The sequence below is a fragment of the Cryptotermes secundus genome, unplaced genomic scaffold (assembly GCF_002891405.2).
Source record: "Cryptotermes secundus unplaced genomic scaffold, Csec_1.0 scaffold235, whole genome shotgun sequence".
NCBI classification, from domain to species: Eukaryota; Metazoa; Arthropoda; class Insecta; order Blattodea; family Kalotermitidae; genus Cryptotermes; species Cryptotermes secundus.
This window is the reverse complement of record NW_019723301.1, coordinates 1,100,248-1,120,704: the sequence shown is the minus strand read 5'-3', so window position 1 is coordinate 1,120,704 and position 20,457 is coordinate 1,100,248. Positions and strand designations below refer to the sequence as shown.

At 36.9% G+C, this 20,457-nt stretch overlaps 1 protein-coding gene across 4 annotated transcripts in view; it reads right to left on the bottom strand.

The window, feature by feature from the left end:
• The window catches only part of LOC111861713 (zinc finger protein 184), a 38,449-nt gene extending 23,022 nt beyond the window's left edge, over nucleotides 1–15,427 (bottom strand). Inside the window, exons 1-9 of one of the 4 annotated variants that reach the window (XM_023846501.2) lie at nucleotides 15,317–15,427; nucleotides 14,607–14,781; nucleotides 14,347–14,503; nucleotides 12,281–12,430; nucleotides 10,291–10,447; nucleotides 8,462–8,565; nucleotides 4,189–4,360; nucleotides 2,160–2,269; nucleotides 565–755 (exon numbers count right to left, since the gene is read on the bottom strand). In XM_023846501.2, coding sequence (XP_023702269.1) covers nucleotides 565–755; nucleotides 2,160–2,269; nucleotides 4,189–4,360; nucleotides 8,462–8,565; nucleotides 10,291–10,447; nucleotides 12,281–12,430; nucleotides 14,347–14,503; nucleotides 14,607–14,781; nucleotides 15,317–15,350 — 1,250 coding nt within the window. In that variant the 5' untranslated portion in view covers nucleotides 15,351–15,427. Of the gene's footprint in view, nucleotides 1–564; nucleotides 756–2,159; nucleotides 2,270–4,188; nucleotides 4,361–8,461; nucleotides 8,566–10,290; nucleotides 10,448–12,280; nucleotides 12,431–14,346; nucleotides 14,504–14,606; nucleotides 14,782–15,062; nucleotides 15,224–15,316 lie in introns of those variants that run through there. The other 3 variants (XM_023846503.2, XM_023846502.2, XM_023846504.2) reach the window with 3 other exon arrangements.
• Nucleotides 15,428–20,457: the final 5,030 nt, after the last annotated feature.

Genomic DNA, 20,457 nt, shown 5'->3' with positions numbered 1-20,457 from the left:
GCTAAATCAGTGATTCATTAAAAAGTTAAAGGCTTTATATTCTTTATGAGTTTCAATACAGGGCATATGTGACTACTGACCTATCAAGAAATAATAACAGCTTCCAAACCAAAGAAGAAAATACAAGAATTCAAAGTTTTAAAATTTATACTTACTATATTTGGTTCTCTGTGATGAAAAATGGTGAGAAAAGACACCACCATATTTATTTTTAGATGACCCGACAGAATTACTGAACTAGTGAACTACTGGGCAAATTTTAATGCCCCATGTGTCATTTAATACCTTATGTTCCACAGCACTGGTCTGCAGTGAAAGAAAAGAAAATCACTCAACCTAACAAAATCACGGATTGCAAAAACTACAGGAAAAAATTTGATGGCTGAAAATCTAATTTAAAGCCGAAATTTGTATGTTGCAAACTGATAGAGACAAAAGAAATTTATGTCACTTCACCTGTATTCAAACTCTTTTCGAATACATACAGATCTGCTGAACCTATCTTGGAATAATAAATACATAAAAGTGCAATACATGCATGCCACTTGTACTACTCTTACTTACTCCTCCCGTTTCTTCTGCTTTCGAGATACAAGCTCTCTAAATGTGTCAGGATCCAGTTCCTGCCTCCTTTCTCCCCCACGATACTTTATTCCGTGTTTGTACTCTTCATGTGAACGTAATGCAAACCTCCGTGGAAACTCTTTGTGACAGAGATGGCAGATATACCGTGACTTGTCCCCATGAGTATGAGCCTGGATACAAACACCACAAAAACCAAAGGCAAATATCAACCAATCTATAAAAATAAATTCTTAATGCCAACTTAATTCCATCCTTCTAAATTTTATAAATCAGTTGGAATGGAAAGATTCCCATCCCCGCAGGAACACGATGGGCTAGCAGATACTGACAGACAAAATTTTATTCCAATCTGTTGTTAACTACATTAATAGAGACATTATAACAAATGAAGAGGCTGCTGTCCTTCCATTAGTTTATCTCATGTATAAACAGTTTGAGTGACTCTCGACAGAGTTCTGAATTAGAGTTTGGATTTATTGACCACTTTAACACATGACTCACGACTAAACTTAATTATAGTACCATCACAGATTTCCCCACTTTACAAATCACTACAGCATATACTAAGTCTTTTCAGTCTTTCACTAGTCGTTTCCCAGTAACAGTTCTTAATGATGGTGATTCTTCAACTGCACAGACCAAGTCTTCCTACACGATTCCCTTACAATTGACTAACTTCTAAACTTGTCCCTTGCTTATAATATTGTGGCACAGACCATGTAGAAAACACTGTTCACTGTGGGAACGTGTTTGTGAAGGTGTTACTTGGTAACGGTTGCATATACCTGCTTATTAAGAATCTGTTACCTAGCAGCGAATGTTGGTTTTGTTGTTTGTTTAGAGGTTGTTACCCATTAATGAATCTACACGCTACAATATGTTTCACAGCTGTTTTTAATGAAGCACTACATTACAATAAAACAATTTTCATTTAGCACATTCTACACTCAATATGCCCTTTCTTTTGCCATGTCTTGTAGCTGAATATAGAAGTGTCAAAATGTATCTATAACATCCATCTTATTTAATTACATCAAAACTCTAAGACTTAAGGAGAAAGTGTACTGAATATAAAATATGTTTCTCTCCATAACTATCTCTTTGACAAATTTTTGGCAAGATCAAGAAGTGCAGCTAGATCTTCATGCAAATTGGCCATTAAACTTGCCTGATCAGAATGAAAATCAAAAGGGCCTGACAATTTCTTATATTTAATTCTCCAACAGAACATGCCTAAAAATGGATCCACTTGCAATACTGTCTGGAAGTAAGCTCTCTGTTGCATGTAATCAATCCTAGTGAATTAAGTGTTAAGAAAAGTTTGATGAAGACACTGTGAAATTTCATTTGGAAACCCATATTATATTATGCACCAGAGAGCAATGTAAACATGGATGTAAATGGCACAAAAAAAAACAACACTTTCATGACAATGATGGAAGGGCTTCCCATCCTTACAGGCAGAAGCAATGAGGAGCAGTTGTTCTAGTAACATGTAAACATGAACTCATCAATTTTACATTAAATTTGTATTAAATGTTTCTAAGCTACAAAAGAAGAACAGTAGTGCATACCTTTACCTTATGGCACATGAGGTTTGACATTTGGTTGAAGCCTTTCCCACAAAGTTCACATTTGTAAGGCCGTTCATTAGTGTGGGTGAAGATGTGATTACGTAGGTTTCCTAAAATTTGATAACATTATTATAGAGCTTACACAAACAGAACTTCTGCAAATTTATTACCTTGTCTAATATCACCATTAGCAGACTAGACATGGTGTTCACATTAGCAGAGTAATGTACAAATTTCACTTCTATATTCTGGCTTCTATGAGTAGAAAGGAAGAGATAATAATATACAAAATGATATTTCTGGCAATGGCATGCATTTTAATGTGTAAAACAAGTTTCCAATTTTCCTTCAACCAGAACCAATACATTTCAACAGCATACCAAGACTGAAATATAATTTGGCTGTTATTCAATTTAATGTTTCAGAAATTGAGAACATTGTATTTTCACAGTGGCACAAAATTTGAGAATTACTTGTCACCATCATGTCCAAGAGAACAGATAATTCCAAACAAAAACATTTTGGACAGGAACAATTCACAGAATATAATTAATTGGCTGTCATGGTCCCAAAACCGTGACATTATGTTGCTATATGACACAATTCCCATGTAAAATATGTAGATACATTAATCTGATATATCAACATCTAGCACTTTTCTAAATTTTCAAGTCACAGGAAAAGTACTATAAGAATTCAACCAATCTAATATTTTTTTTCTTATTGCTAGTGGGGTGGGAGTAAGTCCCTTGTACTGTGGCCACTTCTGACCTATTGTACCAGCCCCAGATGAAAGGTGAGGGTGACTGTGGAGCAATTGGTGGAATGAAGATTGGAAGGGGAACCAAAGTACTTGGAGAAAACCTGCCCCAGCTCCACTTTGTCCACCACAAATCCCACTTGACCAGACCTGGGATGGAACCCGGGCCAGCTCGGTGGGAAGCCAACAACTAACTGCTTGAGCTATGGCACGGCCAACCAATCTAATAAATGTAATCTAGGTCATCACAGATTTTGAAAATACATGTGTGGATTCTTCAGAGTCTTAAGGGTTAATTTACTTACTCTAAAATATAAAAGTAAAAAACAAGCCTCCTTTTCAAAACAACAGATGAAATAATACCTTAAAAGTTCGTTTACATGAAAATAAAATTACAAATGTTTGAAAAAAAGGGCCCAGAAAAATATTTTGACTTAAGAGGGATGAAGCAGAAAATTTAGGAAATTACACAAGGCAGAACCTTGTGATTTATACGTCACCAAGTATTTGAGAGAATTATTATGAAAATCACCTAGTATTATCAGGGTAATAAAATTCAGATTACAGTGTACTGGTACAGAATACTGCGATACAGAATTAGATTACAGTGGGCTGATCATGTGGCTCTGATAAATTATGCAAGAAAATCAGAAAAAAGGTAAAGCTGTCCCTGTGCTTAACTAATTAAGCACTACGCCATGAAGGCGTACGGTGGAGCAGATGTATAGAACCATGTTTTCTTGACCTCGGCAGTAGTTGGAGGTGAATAGTCAGCTTCACGCCCCAGGCGCTTTACCCCTGGCGAAGAAGCCCCTGGTACCCATTGGATAGGAGGAACCTGAACTCCAACCCCGCAGCTAGTTGCTATACCAACTATGCCATCCCGGCCCCTCAAGAAAAGCAGTGGAAGGTGGATAAGAGTAGCTCATGATTGGAATCAGAAACATTATACCCTTGGCCTCTAAATCCATATGGTTAACAATAATTATTCAGTTCTTCATTAGTTACGTGCTGAGTAAAAAGCTACAAGACCAATTACAGACACAGCACAGCGTAGACACAAGTAATTACATTATGGACAAAAACAACATAAAATCAAAGACTAATTAAAGGTAAGCACTAGAGGAAAGATACATTAATGCCAAGAAGTAAGCCAACAAACAAAGTAATTCAATTCAATTCGTGTTTATTTACATGCAAACTTAACAGCACACATGCCAATAACAAAAAGAACAAGAACAACAATAACAATAATAATTTATAGATTACCCTTTTGATGAAATCCCTTGCCACACACCTGACACTTGTGTGGTTTATGTTCTGAGTGAGTCTTCCTGTGTGAGATAAGTGTTGAAACACGGTTGAATGTTTTCTTGCACAGTTCACAAACATATGGCCTTGCATCACTATGGATTGCTCGATGCTGTGATAACGTACTCATCTGAAAGTAATGAAAGAAGAGTATATGCCAATCAAATAGGACAGCAGCCTAGCACCTGTACAAAAATGATCTACTTATTTCACTTCATACTATAACAAAATTGTCACTAAGCTCACAAGCTTCTTCCACAACCAGTGAGAGTTACTTGCAGGAAATGAACAAAACCTGTAATATTCTCATTATTTTAGACTGAAAATGAATATGGAACAACTAATTTTATACACCATAAACCGAAAATGCATCATACTATGATTAATTCACTACACATAAACCACATTTCGTATTGTGGCATATCTGCTCCATGCAAGAACGACTGAGCCACATAGACAATTGTTTCTAAGTAATACATGCACACAACAGCGGAAAAACGGGGTTATGCAACAGGTTGGTAAACAAACTTCTGCTCAGGCACAATGTTGTCACAACCCAACAGTGCTTAGCTATCACGTGACTTGTGTTTTCTGTGTGGTCTGTATTACACAACAAGAGAACTGCATTTTCTGCATTGTCCATGCTGTGGCTATATAACGCAAGTCCGCTTGCAGCTAAGAAGAGCTTTTAGTTGAGTTCTGAGGTTCCAGGATGATTGAACAAGAAATGGCAAGAGGACTTCACAGTGATCTGAAGTGCTAGTTTGTGTTGAGATCCACTGCTAGGAGACTGACTAGTGGAAATTGAGAATCCTAGTGCGTGTGCAACAGGAACTGTAAATTATGTAAACCAGCGATAGCACTGTATTAACTGTAATTAAGAGAGATTGTAACCGAAGTGCTAATAAATCAAACCATCTGAACTAGAACCTGTTCTTCTCATCATGCATACCTTCATGCACATAGCAAATTAACCTGCCAAGGTTTTGGGTACTTAAAATAAACTGTTCAGAATGGAGCAATGTCATTTAAATTATCTCAAAAATATTTTGTCGCCAAGGGATATCTATATGACCGCTGAAAATACTACTTTATGGCCATCTCATTCATTATGTAACCAATATTTTAATTACACGAACACCCTATACCACAGACTAACTGAAAAGTCCACGCTATTCACTTAATGCATTCATGGCCAGGCTTTTAAAATCAAGCCTCACTTTAAATGGGAATTTCAACCACATGAAGAGGGGGAAAGGCAACAAATGTAGATTATCTTTAGTACACCTTGGAAGTGTGTTACTGTATGTAGATGGTAGAGTAAATACATTTTGAGGCTACTGTTGTCAAAAGTCTATTTTATTAGCTGCATATATTAGCAACCTAGAATTTTTCAAAGTAATCTCCCTCTAATTCTTTACAATGTGCCCATCATTCTGGCCATTGTCCAAAACAGTGTTTAAAATTCTGAACATGAATGTGTATCAAAATTTTTTTCACAGGTGATTTCATGTCTTCAACATTCGAAAAACACTTTCCTTTCAGCATACTCTTAAGTTTCGGAAACAGCCAGAAGTCAGGAGAGTACGGCGGATTGTCCATGGCAGAGATGTCTTTTCCTGCTAAAAACTGTGACCCTCAAAGTGAAGAATGTGCTGCATGTTGTTGTGGTGAATAATCAACGAGCGATCTCTCCACAACTCTCCACACTTGTGCCTCACAGCATCAATTAGCCTTTTCAACACCTCCATGTCCTAGAATGCCTGCTTAATGGTGGTCTCTTCAGGTACAAATTAAAAGCAGATGATATCCTTTATACAGATCAACATTGTTTTGATCTTGGTCTTTGACATCCATGGGTTCTTTGGCCTTGGGGAACTCTTCTATCTCCACTCCATGGACTGGTGTTTGGCCTTAGGATCATACCAATAACATCATGTTTCATCACCAGAACACCATCCAAAAAACTATCTTTTTGAAGTTGTTCTGCAAAGTCCATGTACAAAGTGAGACATCCGTTCTTTTGTTCTTCTGTCAACTTTCACAGCATGAGCTTCGCTAACCTCCTCATGCTAAAATTTTCCTAACAGTCTCTTTGTGCATATGAAGCTCAGCAATCATCCTGCAAGTTAACTGGCAGTCAGATTGCACAAATTCCTCAATTTCTGTGACACTTTCATTGGTTCACTTTGTTATGAGAGCACCCTGCTTTTCATTGTTGTTCACATCTCTGCCTTCTCTAAAACATTTATGCTATTTAAAAACATAATTCTTGTTCACAGTAGATTCATCATAAACTGCTTTTAACACCTCTAATGTTTCACTCAATAATTTCTGCACTTTCACACAAAATTTCACATTCATTCTATTCCATCATACACTCCACAGTGATCCAATGAGCTACTGTTCAATACACACTGAATGCAGCTTATCCAGACCTTCCATGTGAGCTCTGTCTTGTTGCATCATCTAACATTAAAAGTAACAGCGCTGCCAGATAGCCCAGCACAAAACCATAACTGAGTCTCAAAGTGTACTTGCCCAACCTTGCACCTTCATTATCCCAAGCAGTCAAACTTCCGTCTTTCAACTGACAGTGACTGCTCATACAGGATGGGAAACTGTAGCATTATCAGGGCACTGTCATCAATTCCTTATTCTTTCTTACAGTCCTGTTACACGTAACAGAGTCCACACCACATAAACAGATATCAGACTCAATGACATACTTAGGCTTTGTCTTAGCTGTGCCTGCCATTTTTCTCAGGGTATCTGCAGTTTCCACTGTATGAAGAAATTATACAGAATCTACCAATCGCTTTTGTTAGAAACAGATGAAAAGAACATATCACTACCACTCAAAAATTACTTCCCCTGGTTTTGGTAGCGTAGCTGGTTGAGGGGCTATGCTACAAGCCGGGAGGTCGCAGGTTCAAGTCTCGATGAGGTCGTTGGATTTTTTTTTTTTCAATTGACCTAATCCTTCCTGCCACACTACGGCCTTGGGATCGACTCAGCCTCTAACAGAAATGAGTACCAGGAATTAATTAAATAATTTTCCTGGGGGGTAAAGCACGGCCAGCGCGTAAGGCTGACAACCTTACCGCCATCTTTGAGCCGATTGTCTAGATGATGTGGGACCCTCAACGTCTCACAACCCTATGGGCCTTCATGGCCTCTTACAGGGATAGCTTTACTTACTTTACTTTATATTCTTCAAACGAAAGACCACAACTCAAATAGATAATTCTGATACTCTAGTCCTAGAAGGCTTCTGTAACTTGGGCATTTCATATTATTGTCCAGATACAATGGTAGTATAATTATGGGTGCCACTGTTTTATCTTGTGACTGCTCTGACAACTCTGCTTCAATTTGCTCTTGTGTATTCAAACTGATTTGGTCAACAATCATCTGCAAAAGGTAAGAGCTTTAAAAATGCTCTAGATAGCAAGCCTGATGGGCATTATCTCAAAATGTGAACTGTACTGTAGGGTTCGTGATAAGGATGAAATGGTGGGATGACAACCACTTCTTTGGCTAACCCTAGTCACCTTTGATTCTAAAATGTCCACTGCATTGCCATCTGTTGATGATTCTGATGGAAACTGATGTGGATGTGTATGCAATTATGCCACCTGTTACTAATCCTATTCTTTTTGTTGCTGTGTTCTTCTTCTTTTGATGTTCCTAAACTTTTGTTGTCAAGGATTGCATTTTTGGAGAATCCACAAACACAGACATGATAATGTAAGCCTTAAATCAGATGTGAACTCACATAAAAGCAGCATGCAACTGCCATATCTCACATATGAGCTGCTTCAGTAATGATATTTATGTCAGCAGAATTGCAGCATAAATATAAAAATGAGGGAAAATGAAAGGAATACACTAGACAGATGGACTCCATAACAAGTTCCACTATTCGTAGGTGACAAAATCTTTCATAATTTTATTCAAATTATACGGAGAGGCGCACCAAACTCATTTACATCAATGATGGTAATATTGAAGCCTCTCTGATAAATGAGCTGTGGTTGATCGTGGCAGCAAATGTTTTAACTCTCAAAAGAATAAGAGCATCACTGAAATTATTCAAACATAATAAGTTTCTCTTTACTTTCTGACATTAAAAAGAGAAGACATTCTGCCCACAGCCATTGAAAAAAAAAATGAAAATAATTTTATATACTCCCATATTGGAATAACAAATTTTAGGAAAGTACCTTACCTGTCTAAAAGCTTTACCGCAGGTTTCACACTTGAAATTCCTTTCATCTGTGTGAGTTGGAAGATGACGCATTAATGTGTATTGATGACGAAACTCTTTCGCACCTTATAGTTAACAAAAAGAAGCTAATTAGTATTCACATACATTATTAAGAATCTGGGAGAAATGAAGATGGATAATTCATATATTACTCAGTGATTAAATTAAGAAATAAACAATGATTCACTAAAGATCTGTGATAATGGTTCATGCAATGCACTGTCATTATGTTGTACATTAAGGTGTATTTAATATGCATAATATTTAGGGACCTGGCTCTACTTCTGCCTTTCAGTAATCAGCTGTTGATATGATCCTGGTTCTTGTATTCCACTCACTAACCTCAACAGTATCACATCCTGACTACAGCCACTTGAAGACAGTAATGAACATTACATACTTGTACACAGTGTAAGAGCAGACTTCCCGAACTGACGCTATTACAATAGTATTACTACCTCCACCTATCAGGGATGAAGGGAAATAGTTAGACAGAAAGTTTATTTATATGATGTGAAAGTTTCAACTTGTTTGGTTGATGCATATGAGGATTACAATTGTGTTAAAGTTAGTTTTTTCATCATGTTGAAGACTGCCTCAATAATACAAATTTCGTCTCAGTTACTGGGGCCCAGATGTACTTCTACTTTTGGCTCAAAGCCCAAAACATTCCAAATCAATGCTTTCAAGAACTCTTGTTTACTGATGTTCTATGTCTAAATTACTGTGTTGGGTTGCAGTATAAACAGTATTGACTCTCAATAAGCATCACACCATAATGTATGGGAGGAAAGCTTTATGCATTCTACACTAGGTGGAGGTGGGTACTCAACTTCATGCTCTGCTCACTTTATTTTTAGGAAAAAACCGCCAGTACTAACTGGATCACGAGCTGGGTGAACCCTAGAGCTGATTTCACGTGATAGTGAAAAGAAAAAATCCTGTCCATTAGAAATGCATCTATCATCCAGCCTACTAACTGAGCTAATCTCGCACATATGCACTGTAATATACAAACAAAAAGTACTAATATAACATAACACTGACAGAGCACGGAGTTTAAAGGAAAACTTTAAACTACATGATACTAAATCAAAATTCCACTGTACTTCACACAAGTCCACGTCCAAGTGGAATCAAGGATATCAGGACGAAAACTATTTTAATCCAATCATATAAATTTTAACACTATCCCACATAATGCTTATTTTATTATAACAGTCTTTATTCTAGGACCAGTTTTTTAAGAAAATGGTGAAGTGATGAACTGGAACAGCAAAAATAACTCTGAAACTGATAATGTTAATGCTGTGGAAAGAAATTTAATGAAAAGTTTAGTGACACATTTCATAAATAAGATTAATGATGCCATGGATATCCTAAACGAAAACAATGGAAATTTTGAATAAAGCAGTAAAGTGAAAAGACGTGTTAAAAATATATCCTACTACAAATTCTTTGAGCAAAAAAGCTTCAGGCATGGCATTCAAATCTTGATGGCTTCTTCATGAAGACAGGTGATAATTACTTGGGAAATAAGCCAGAGCCAGTCCCACCTATCAATAGCTAAAGCCATTCTTTATGTATTATATGTATTTCGTAGGAATTTTATAAACATTTTCACTGCATTTCGCCAGTTCATTCATCATATAATTCTGATTTAGGAGGGCACTTCCATAATTACCATACTAAAATGACCCCATAAAATGCTGAATCATCTTCCCTCTCATTTCTTGGAATGCACTCCCATTGTTAAAGAAGGTATGACTATTCATGAACATGATACTTACATATGCCACACTCCCACATTTTAAGAGTCTTGCCATCTCGTTTCAGGTACTTTACATAATGGAGTCGGCTTCGTGGATCATTTTTATCAACCACTTTACGAGGATAGTCATTTCCTTCCCCCATACTTGATATGTAGTCTGATTCACTGCTGATAACCTACACAACACACATAGGTCAACATGGCCAAACACAAAATATTGCAGGATTACACTGTGAAAGTAAACCTTTAGTAGCACACAAAGTAAGCCATAAACAGGCTACAAGGCAAAACAAGAATGAAGTATGCAAAATTCAATGACAATATTTTTGTAGGATTTGAGGTTTTCACGGCGGTGACTACGAAAAAGGCAGTCTTCTAGGATGTGTCATGTAGATATTGTGTTAACCGACGTTAACCACTTATATTTCAGAGACTGTGCCTGGTTCCATCATAAGGAGCTCATGGCCAGCTGGGAAGTCTCCAGTGGCATACTCTTCATTCCACATTTCACAAAAATTTTCATTTATTGTCTTTAGCATTATTCATGCCCATAACTGAAAGAGCAGAGACAGAGTTCCAAATGGAAACTAAANATATTCATGATTGTTAACTCATTTGCCGATCACAGTGGCTGCACAGTCTAAGGCATGAACCGTTTTCACCTGCTAAAACACTGGGGTTGTGGGTTCAAATCCCACTTGAGGCATAGATGTTTGTCTGTGTTTGTGTTGTTCTATGCAGACATGGCTGGGCCGATCATCCACCCAAAAAGTCCTACCGACTGTCTATATAATTAAAAAACTGTAAAACAAAGGTTAAGGTTCACCTTGGACTGCAGTGCCCACAAAGTAGAGCAGCAGTAGTAGCTAACCCATTAACCAACTCAAACCCAAAGTTAACAACTAACTACTGGTAACTTCAGGGAGAAAACACTTTTTTTTACAAGTTAACAGATGCTCAGCTACTTAACCCACCCCCCCACTCCCCCAACCCTTCCCTTGGTGCATTATTGTTTTAACAGAATTCCATGACTGGACTGTGAAGATCCTCTACTTGTGAACTGTTTGCTGAAGACGCACTGAATGTATCCACAGAATTGTCTGCAGTGTGAGCCTTTATATTTTCTTGCAGAAAATGCCCATATCACTTTTCTTCATTGGTCAGCTGATCAAAGAAGGGTGACAGAATAAATCTCACAGAATGTTCGGGATTTACTCGTTCATGAAAAAAACAGACCCAATTATCCTTCATGCACCAACTGCTAAATAATGCAATGGCACATCATAAGCAGCATGAGAATTCTCTGTACTACAATATCTGTTATTTTGGCTGTTCACGTAACCACTTAAAGTGAAAATGCCTAATTAAAATCAAATCTAAATTCTGGGTCAAAAAGTCCACTGACCACTGATTCCTGTTACCACCTACAGTATCAGATTCTTGCTTCATAATCGGGAGGCAGATCGCGATGTATGACTGTTGCTTTGTACAGTTGTAATTTTAGCAACTCTGTACCAAAATGTGCCATAATTTTTGGCAACTCACACAGAAAGCCAAAAGATGTAACAATTTCTTCAGGCTTACTTCTAATCGAGTACTGCTAACACAAGTTTTTCTTCAGTCAGTATGTCCTGTGGAAATATCACACCTTTATTATGAGCAAGATAGCCTAATCGAGGACACTAACGAACGTATTATGATTGTAGATAACAGAGTGGAAAGAAGTGACAGTGGTGTTGAATCAAGTGATGAGTCAGAAAGTATATGTCTGTCTGGAATAGAAGAACTGGAAGGGGACTAAAAAGAGATATGAAGAAAATAAAAATTAAATAATATTCTCTGCAGTGTTCATTTTCTAGGGATGTGTAGTGTAGTCAAATCAACTTCCCTGTTATATACCACGGCAATGTTTAATTTTATTTAAAGTGTACTGCACACATAATTGACACCATCTATACATACTTATACATGTTGAAATTTCATAAGAATTTCAGATGTCACTGACATACCTTGTACTTAATACGACTGCGTCTACCCCTGGGGCCATTTGCTGAAAACTTCACCTGAAGTGGAGGAAGCACTTCTCCCCTCAACCTTGCATCATTTGGTTCCTCTGTTTCTAAATCCCCTTCTTCTTCCATCTCACCATTATCTGACTGCTATGAAATAAATTATAAATGATCAGAAAAACGTACATGATAAATTAACCACTTGTCCACTACTGACTATGACACTAGCTTGTATGTGGTGAGTAATGGCAAAAACTCCATTATAAATGCGGCATCTAGCAGACCCACTGCAATTTAAGATACTGTTCACTGTGAACACACATAAGGGATTACAAATTAGATGATAATGAGCTGTACTGAATTCTGCAACAATAGCAAAACATACTTAAACATAAGCAAGAAGACTGTAACCACTAAGGAGTAATATTATGACTGTCAGCACATCATTGCATGTAAAAAATGTGCTTTAATATTTCATTACTATTAATTTATGTACATTTTGTTATTTAAAAGTACTAATTATATCCAGTCACCTATTATGAGGGCATCAAAAGCAAATATTTCATTATAAGCAAAACATTTTATTCATAATCATTCTTAATTTACTTTACTTTCTTAAGCAATAAAGTATGTTGTGGCGTGCTGCCAGAAAGCCAGAATGGTTGAGATCAGGGTTGATTTCCTAGGCAATGAGCAACGTTCTAGCTACAATGGCTATGAATCAGAACGCATCCATTGCTATACAGCAGCTAGCAATATCGAAGCAATGAGTTGTTTGAAGCAGCATTGCATAGCAGTGGGTGAGGTTAACCCTTCGACAAGGTATTCCCTATTCAGTCCGAGCGCACATTATAAGAGTCCAACTGCGACAAGAGACTAGTTCAGTTTTGCATTCAACTTTAGCAGGTGAGAGTTCTTATCCGACTAGAGCAGAAGAGTTGTAACACTGAAGAAGAAACGTCTAAAGGACGTTGTAAGTGGAGAATAACTGTAAGTGTGAGTGTAGAAGTGACTGTCCAATAAAGGCATTCTTTCAAATCCAAGAACCCGCACAACTTCCTGTTGCGTTGCCTAGCAAACACGCAAAAATGTAATGAGGTCTGTGTGCAAGTGGTGGCCCCAGGTTTCAAACAAGTGATCAATTTTCATGAAATTTGGCATGGAAGGGCATTCCAATCTAATACGTTTTCTACAGGATTTGAGGTTCTCACAGTGGTGATTATGAAGAGTTCTATCTTCTGGGATATAATGCCCTATAGTTCTATCTTCTGGGATATAATGCCCTATAGTTCACTGAAAACCAACTAATATTTTTGAGAAACAATTCATCTCCTTCTTCAGGGTCAAAGAATAAGCCAAGGAAGAAACCAGCATGACAAATTCAGCAAGTGGCTCTTGCTACCTGCCCTACATATATGGCCAAATTCATGTCTTAAATTCATCTTCCTTTCCAAAGATGATGGTTTGTGTACATTTGCTTTCCACTGGCAAAGTGATAATTCAGTCTGAGGCAGAGTTCTGATATTTTTCAATTTCTTATATAGAAATGGTTTTGACAATACCCTGGAACTTTCTTCATTCCAATGAATTGGAGACTCCACTTAAAGGTACAGTATAGCCACTCGATCTAAAACCCTATAAAATACATTAATTACAGGCAGAGATTCCACTTTAATCCATGTTTGGGAAGAATCTCTTCCCCCTCTGCTAAGGCACATTCCTCTTTCTCTCTCTCTTCTAGTGACTATCACTTCATTGTTTACACTGTTATCAAACTAAATGTGGCTAAGTGACTGATACCAAGTACAGTGCATTAATACATTAAAAAAACTGGAAAAGAAACATTACCCTTAAGGTGATATCATTCTGGGATGAGGGGAAAAGGAACAGGTGTTTCATACTTCTGCTGATGAAACAATGAAGGGAGGTGTTACTCTACACACCAGGTATCCAACATGATACAGATCTGTAACTAAGTCATTGCTCTCTTCACTTGGCTAAGCTATGTTACGTAATATATCACTAAAATATACTCGCTCATTCCTCACAAACTTGATTCTCCTCACCTGAATAATCTCATCAACAACAGATGTCGCTGCTTCCTCTACAATAACTGGCAACATGTGGCTCGATGTATTCACTGTCTCTAATACAATCTCCTCTGCTTCAATTATCGCATTTTCTTCCTCACATTCTTCACTCTTCACATAGACTTGATGAACACTGAAGAATAATATAAATTAAGTCCAACTCTAAGAATGTACCATATTATTTCAAAAGCTGTCATGCATCATATAACTTTTGTAAGACTTCACAAGTCTTTTACCTAATCAACTCATCTTTTGTACCAGATATACTGTCCTCCTTGCTACCAGACTGGTTTAACAAATCCACTTCCTGTTTCTTATCCAACCTGAAGAAATCTGCGTCACCACCTGACTTTCTATGTTTATGCCTCTCTTGGGTTCCATTCGAAACTTCACCTCCTCCGTCGTCATCACCTGTTATCACAATATTTGTTTAATTAAGAAAATTCGTAAACACTGACACTTTTTAAGAAGTCCATGTCCGACGACTTCATTTAACATTAAATGGCTAACATACGTTCGCGCAAAATACGCCCTTTTTACCAAAGTATTTTTCTATTTCGTTTATTAGTTACACTTGTATACCTCAAAATACTGAGATATAACCTTAAAAAATACACATACAATTTTAATCACGTTCCAGCAGTTTTATAGAAAATTATACAACCGCTAAAACTTGTACCGATATATGTTACCTAACATCTCGAAATACTGTCATCTCTTTAAAGGTTTTAATATATGTCAACAAAACTGCAATATCCATACGCTATGTTTACAAATTTATTTACACTTGAATTTATGGGAATTATGAAACAAAAGACTGACGCCATTTTGAATGAAATGATCGTCTTCTGCAATAGAAACACAAGACGATCGAGATTCGTTTCTTTTTGTAATGCCGACGGTGTTAAATATAACAATACCTGTCCACTACAAAGAACGAACTTACTAGAACGTAATTCTTCTTTGTCTTCGTTATCCATATTGATAATGTATTTATTCAATCTTCAACTAGCAACCATTATCCCATACCCGCGCGGGAACGAACGCTGCATACATGGCCGATATGGTGCGCAGGAAAATTGAAAAACGCACTGCGCATGGGCGGCAACACGAAAGATTCAAATTGGCGGACGAATACGCCTCACTGAAATTTAGATTATTGCCGAACTATGTTTCATTTTCAGAACATATAATTATTAATCATAACATTTTCATTTATCTTAGGATCGTCCATAAGCTAACACATCAATTATACATTTTCCAGTTTTATGTCTAAACTACGATATCTTCCATAATATAACTACTTTTATCCAAATATTTGTACTCTGCATTTAATTGCTGAAATCCACTTCTTAGCATGTTTACAAGTAAGTAAAAAAAAGTAAAGCTATCTCTGTACCAGGCCGTGAAGGCCAATAGGGTTGAGGGTCCCACACTATCTAGACAATCGGCTCAAAGATGGGGGTAAGGTTGTCAGCCTTACGCACCGGCCGCGCTTTACTCCCCAGGGAAATTATTTAATTAATTCTTGGTACTCATTTCTGTTTGCATGTTTACAAGACAAAATTAAAATCGTGATTTGTGCTCTTATGCACAAGTGTTGTTCTGGTAGTTTTTAATCAGAATATATTTATTTTGTTCTCCTATGGCTCTGTATATAGATTAGAATACTATTATTTTGTAAAGCCCCAGTCCTTAGTTATTGTCATTGTCATGAAAGTGTACAGAGGAGTGGAGCTATAGCTTCATGCATTCCTGATCTTCATGGAGGTGAGCGGTTAGCTTCACCTCTTCACTTTTGTATCCATAAGGAAAATCGCTTGTTGCCCACTGGAGTGGAGGATTTGAGGGATCTAGAGTCAATATGCACATTGTAACAAGGACAAAACCTCTGCCTACGGCAGGAATAGAACATTTTGTACAAAATGTTAATCTACACTCCTCCATTCATCTTCATGGTGTGGTTATTATTTAAGCACATACTGGAAGCCCCATAAGAATTACATTAATTAAACATTAAACATATCTTCCATGCAATACTCTTCAGCTTGTCAAGGTACTATATGTGCGGTACTAAACATATTTTTGTCTGAACTTCAATTACTAGGGCAGGAATGATACTTTACATTTTTTGGGTACCTAAAGCTTTCATTAAGCACCCTTTGAACATTATCATTTCGATGTGGTCTTCAACATTAAATACTCAAAGGTGAGTGAGGGTTATTTACAGCAATCCACTTGTAAAGTTGTTTCTGTCATGATTTGATCCTCAGAATGGATTTGTAGGCTTGTCTTTCTTGTTACCATTGTAATTCTTCCCCTCAATGTCATGATATTCACCTCTGCCATGTGAAGTTGTGAGGAAGTGACATTCAGCAGCCATAACAAAACCATATATAACTGCAGGGGTTAATGACATGTTTTTATTTTATACTGTGAGGTAGCACTATCAGAAAAGCAGTAAATCTTAATCATATCTTTCAGTTTACTAGAGAGCTGCATACTTTGCTTTGAAACAATGGCATAAATGCACAGCCACAGCATATTTTAAACAATCTAATACAACAATGAAACTGACCTGCTTTGTTATTGCATTTTGTGCATAATAATAAGCTACAAATGGATGTAAAGTTCCCACAGCACTGTTCCAATGAAAACCTTGTACTTAATCTTGTATGTTGAAGGAGCACTTTTCAGAAAAATCATAAAAAACAGTAAATAGCAATTTCATCCATTTTAAGTTTCATCTTTAGTACTTCATAGAACAATGACAGGTGCCATACTGCAAAAGCATAATGAATTTGTATGTTTAACATTTCAGCAAAAGACTTAACAAAGTCACCACAAAACTGTGCAGTTGTTTCCAGACTTGATATGTTAACAGTCATCAACTGTCTGTAGGTTAGACTGTCTATACTGTTGTCTTCAAATTTATGATTAGGTTCCTAATCCCTGGACACATCTCACAATCTCTCTGGTAGCAACTTATTAAAATTCGCATGATGGGGGTGGAGTCCAACTGGTCTACTTGGCATGGCAGCCACTGATTGGCCTATTGTAGCCTGCCCTGGGTGATTATGATGATGGAGAATTTGGTGGAATGGAGATTGGCAGGGGAGACCGAAGTACTTGGAGAAAACCCACCTCAGGGCCACTTTGTCCACCACAAATCCCACTTGACCAGACTGGGTTCGATCCCGGGTCTGGTCAAGTGCGATTAGTGGTGGACGAAGTGTGAAGCCAGCGACTAACCGCTTGAGCTATGGCGCAGCCATGGTAGCAACTTACACTTGGCATATTACAAATAACTATATGCAAACAGTTGTTATATTTCTCCTTGCTGTTTGGAAAATCATATAATTTTGCAGCTGAAACCGTAAGTTTTGGATTCTGATGAAATGTATACACATAAATTACATGTGTACCACCTGCTTCAGCCAACACAGAAATGCTTTGCAACTTCTCAGAATGCTTTTCCCTAAACTTAAGTAGCATAAATTAGCAATATCAATTGTTTCTAAAAATGAACCTTCTTGGCTTCTGAGATAATACAAATATAATCTTTTGCTCGTAGCATGATCCTACTGATTTTATCACATGCATAAAACTGATTCACTTCAGCTGTTGCAGTACACAGAACTTTGCCTGGTTTTACATTTGCGTCTGATAAAATTCTTTTCTCAGCCACTAATTTCTTGGCAGCCCAAACAATGTAATTTGTAGCTTTGAACTCCTAAGTGACCACCTCCTTAAAAGAACCACTGTAGGAGCCTACCACAATGCCAGCCAATCAGTGCAGACCACAGTAACACCAACAACCATTAGGTTGGGTGTCGCTAGTGACAGTGTATAAAGATGTGGACCTCCAACACGCTTACCAGTCAGTCGGAGCTGCTCTTACCTTGAGACAGCTCATCTGGAGCACACATAGCAACAGCAAGTCTTCAAGCAGCAATAGCATCAGCTGACTCTGCTAGTGGTTGCTTAGACACATTGGGAAGTTCACCACTACAGCCATCTTGCAGTCTCCTGGCTACCAACACAAGAAAAAACGACATCCCCAACACAAGCCAGCCTGCTGTGGCCTGAGTTTCACCAGCATTCATCAAGTGAGCTCCACCTCACAATGCCTCATGTGTTACGTCACACTCTGCTTGCTCATTCGTCTGTATGACCGCCCAACACCAATAAATATCTGTTACAGAACGTTACGTGGTTGCTTCTCCATGCTACTGGAACTGACATCCCACACCATCAAAATTTGAACCATTTCAATCTTCTTTGTTGTTACGTAAAATTTTCCTTCAACTGTGATATCATTTTACCTCCACCTGAACTGTTGTTACCATGGGGGTCTGCTAAACTAAATATTTCTTTTCAATTTGGACACTTCCCATGGCACAATACTACTTAAAATATTAAGTTCTTTGACATCTGTAGCCCTTTAATCTTTGCAAAACAAAAACCAATACAGAATTTACCAGACAAGGAAATACAACTTAACTCTACTGTAATCAGGTATGAACAAGATGAATCATGATGCCCTACAACATGTCTGTACAGGTCACAGCACAACTCATACAAAAATACAATAAAAACCAATAATTTGCTAAACATCTACAAAAACAAGATCAGTAATAAGACAATCTATATTGACAATGCCGAATTGCATGACAAAAATTCAGTGTGCCTAATCAGACCAATAAGACAGGAAATCATATTCTCTCATCACTCTCATGTTCCAACATGATGCCTTCCAAAGATGTATTGAAATGTTTTCCAAGTGCTGTAGGAAAATCTTGCATAAATCTGAGTATACATTTTCTTCATAAACTAAGGTCAAAGGTGAAGGTCAAAATGTTAATATGCTTTAACACTTTAAATGATGGCATGCTAAATGAAAGCCCCAATTAAGATCTTTCATTTCATATTAGAATGAGCTCTCTATTATAATTAGGACAAAAGCTACAAGCATTTTAATGAATAAGAATGAGAGAAAATTTTAGGGGAAATTAACAACTCAAAATACTGTAACTGTACCATTATTGGACAGGTGCAGGTAAAATTTCATATGTATGTTTATGTAAAAATATGTAACATATTCGTATGTTACTTTCTAAGAAGATCCAAAAAGTTTGTAAAATTTTATTAGAATGAGAAATGATTACAAAAATTTTGAGCCTGAACTGTGTTGACTTGATATGGAATGACTCACTCATTAAATACGTATACCTATACAACAGTTTCTTCTGCAATTGGGTTTGGTGTAACTGAAATGTACCTTTATTTTGTGGAGCAGAAATGTATATCAGTACACAGCATGTAAGTTTCAGACAGGGATAAAATTTCAGATTGCAGGAAATTAAGAAAGGAAGAGAGACAGGCTTAACTCATTCACTTGCCAATACTATTTAATTTTATCTTTTCAAAAAGACCTGCACAAAGATAAATGCTTCAACGTTATCATACACCTTCAATACAGGTATGCAAAAGAGACTGCCGATGAACATGTCAGCTATGTTGGCAAGTGGGCAGTACACATAACTTGAAAAATATTGCCATAATATGCAAATATCTCCATTCAATTCAGAAGCAAGTGTGTTAAGTATAAAATTACTAAAACACAAGTATTAAACAAATATCATTAAGCACAGAATTTATTGTTTATAAATAACCACTTGATTCTCATTATGTACATAAGAGTTCAAAATAATACATTATTAGCAGTTATTTTTTCACAGGTATAATTTAAAAAATTCTATGGTCATATTATGGAAACAGTGTTGGTATTTACATCTTGAACAAAATTAATGGCACTGATTTAATCAACACAGACAATAATCTCATCATAATAACAGAATTTGATAATATTTACATAGCGAAAATGTATTCTATTTTTATGCTAAGTCTGTAACATCAAACAATTTCTTATTGCCTTTATAGACAGGATAATACTGCTTTAAGTATTAAAATCATGATCAGGTAGCAGCACATATGGAAACATTTGTAAGTAACAGATTTTATTACAGTAAAATCCAAGACGAGGAAATACTTAACATTCAAACCTGTTATTCCAANTATCATTTA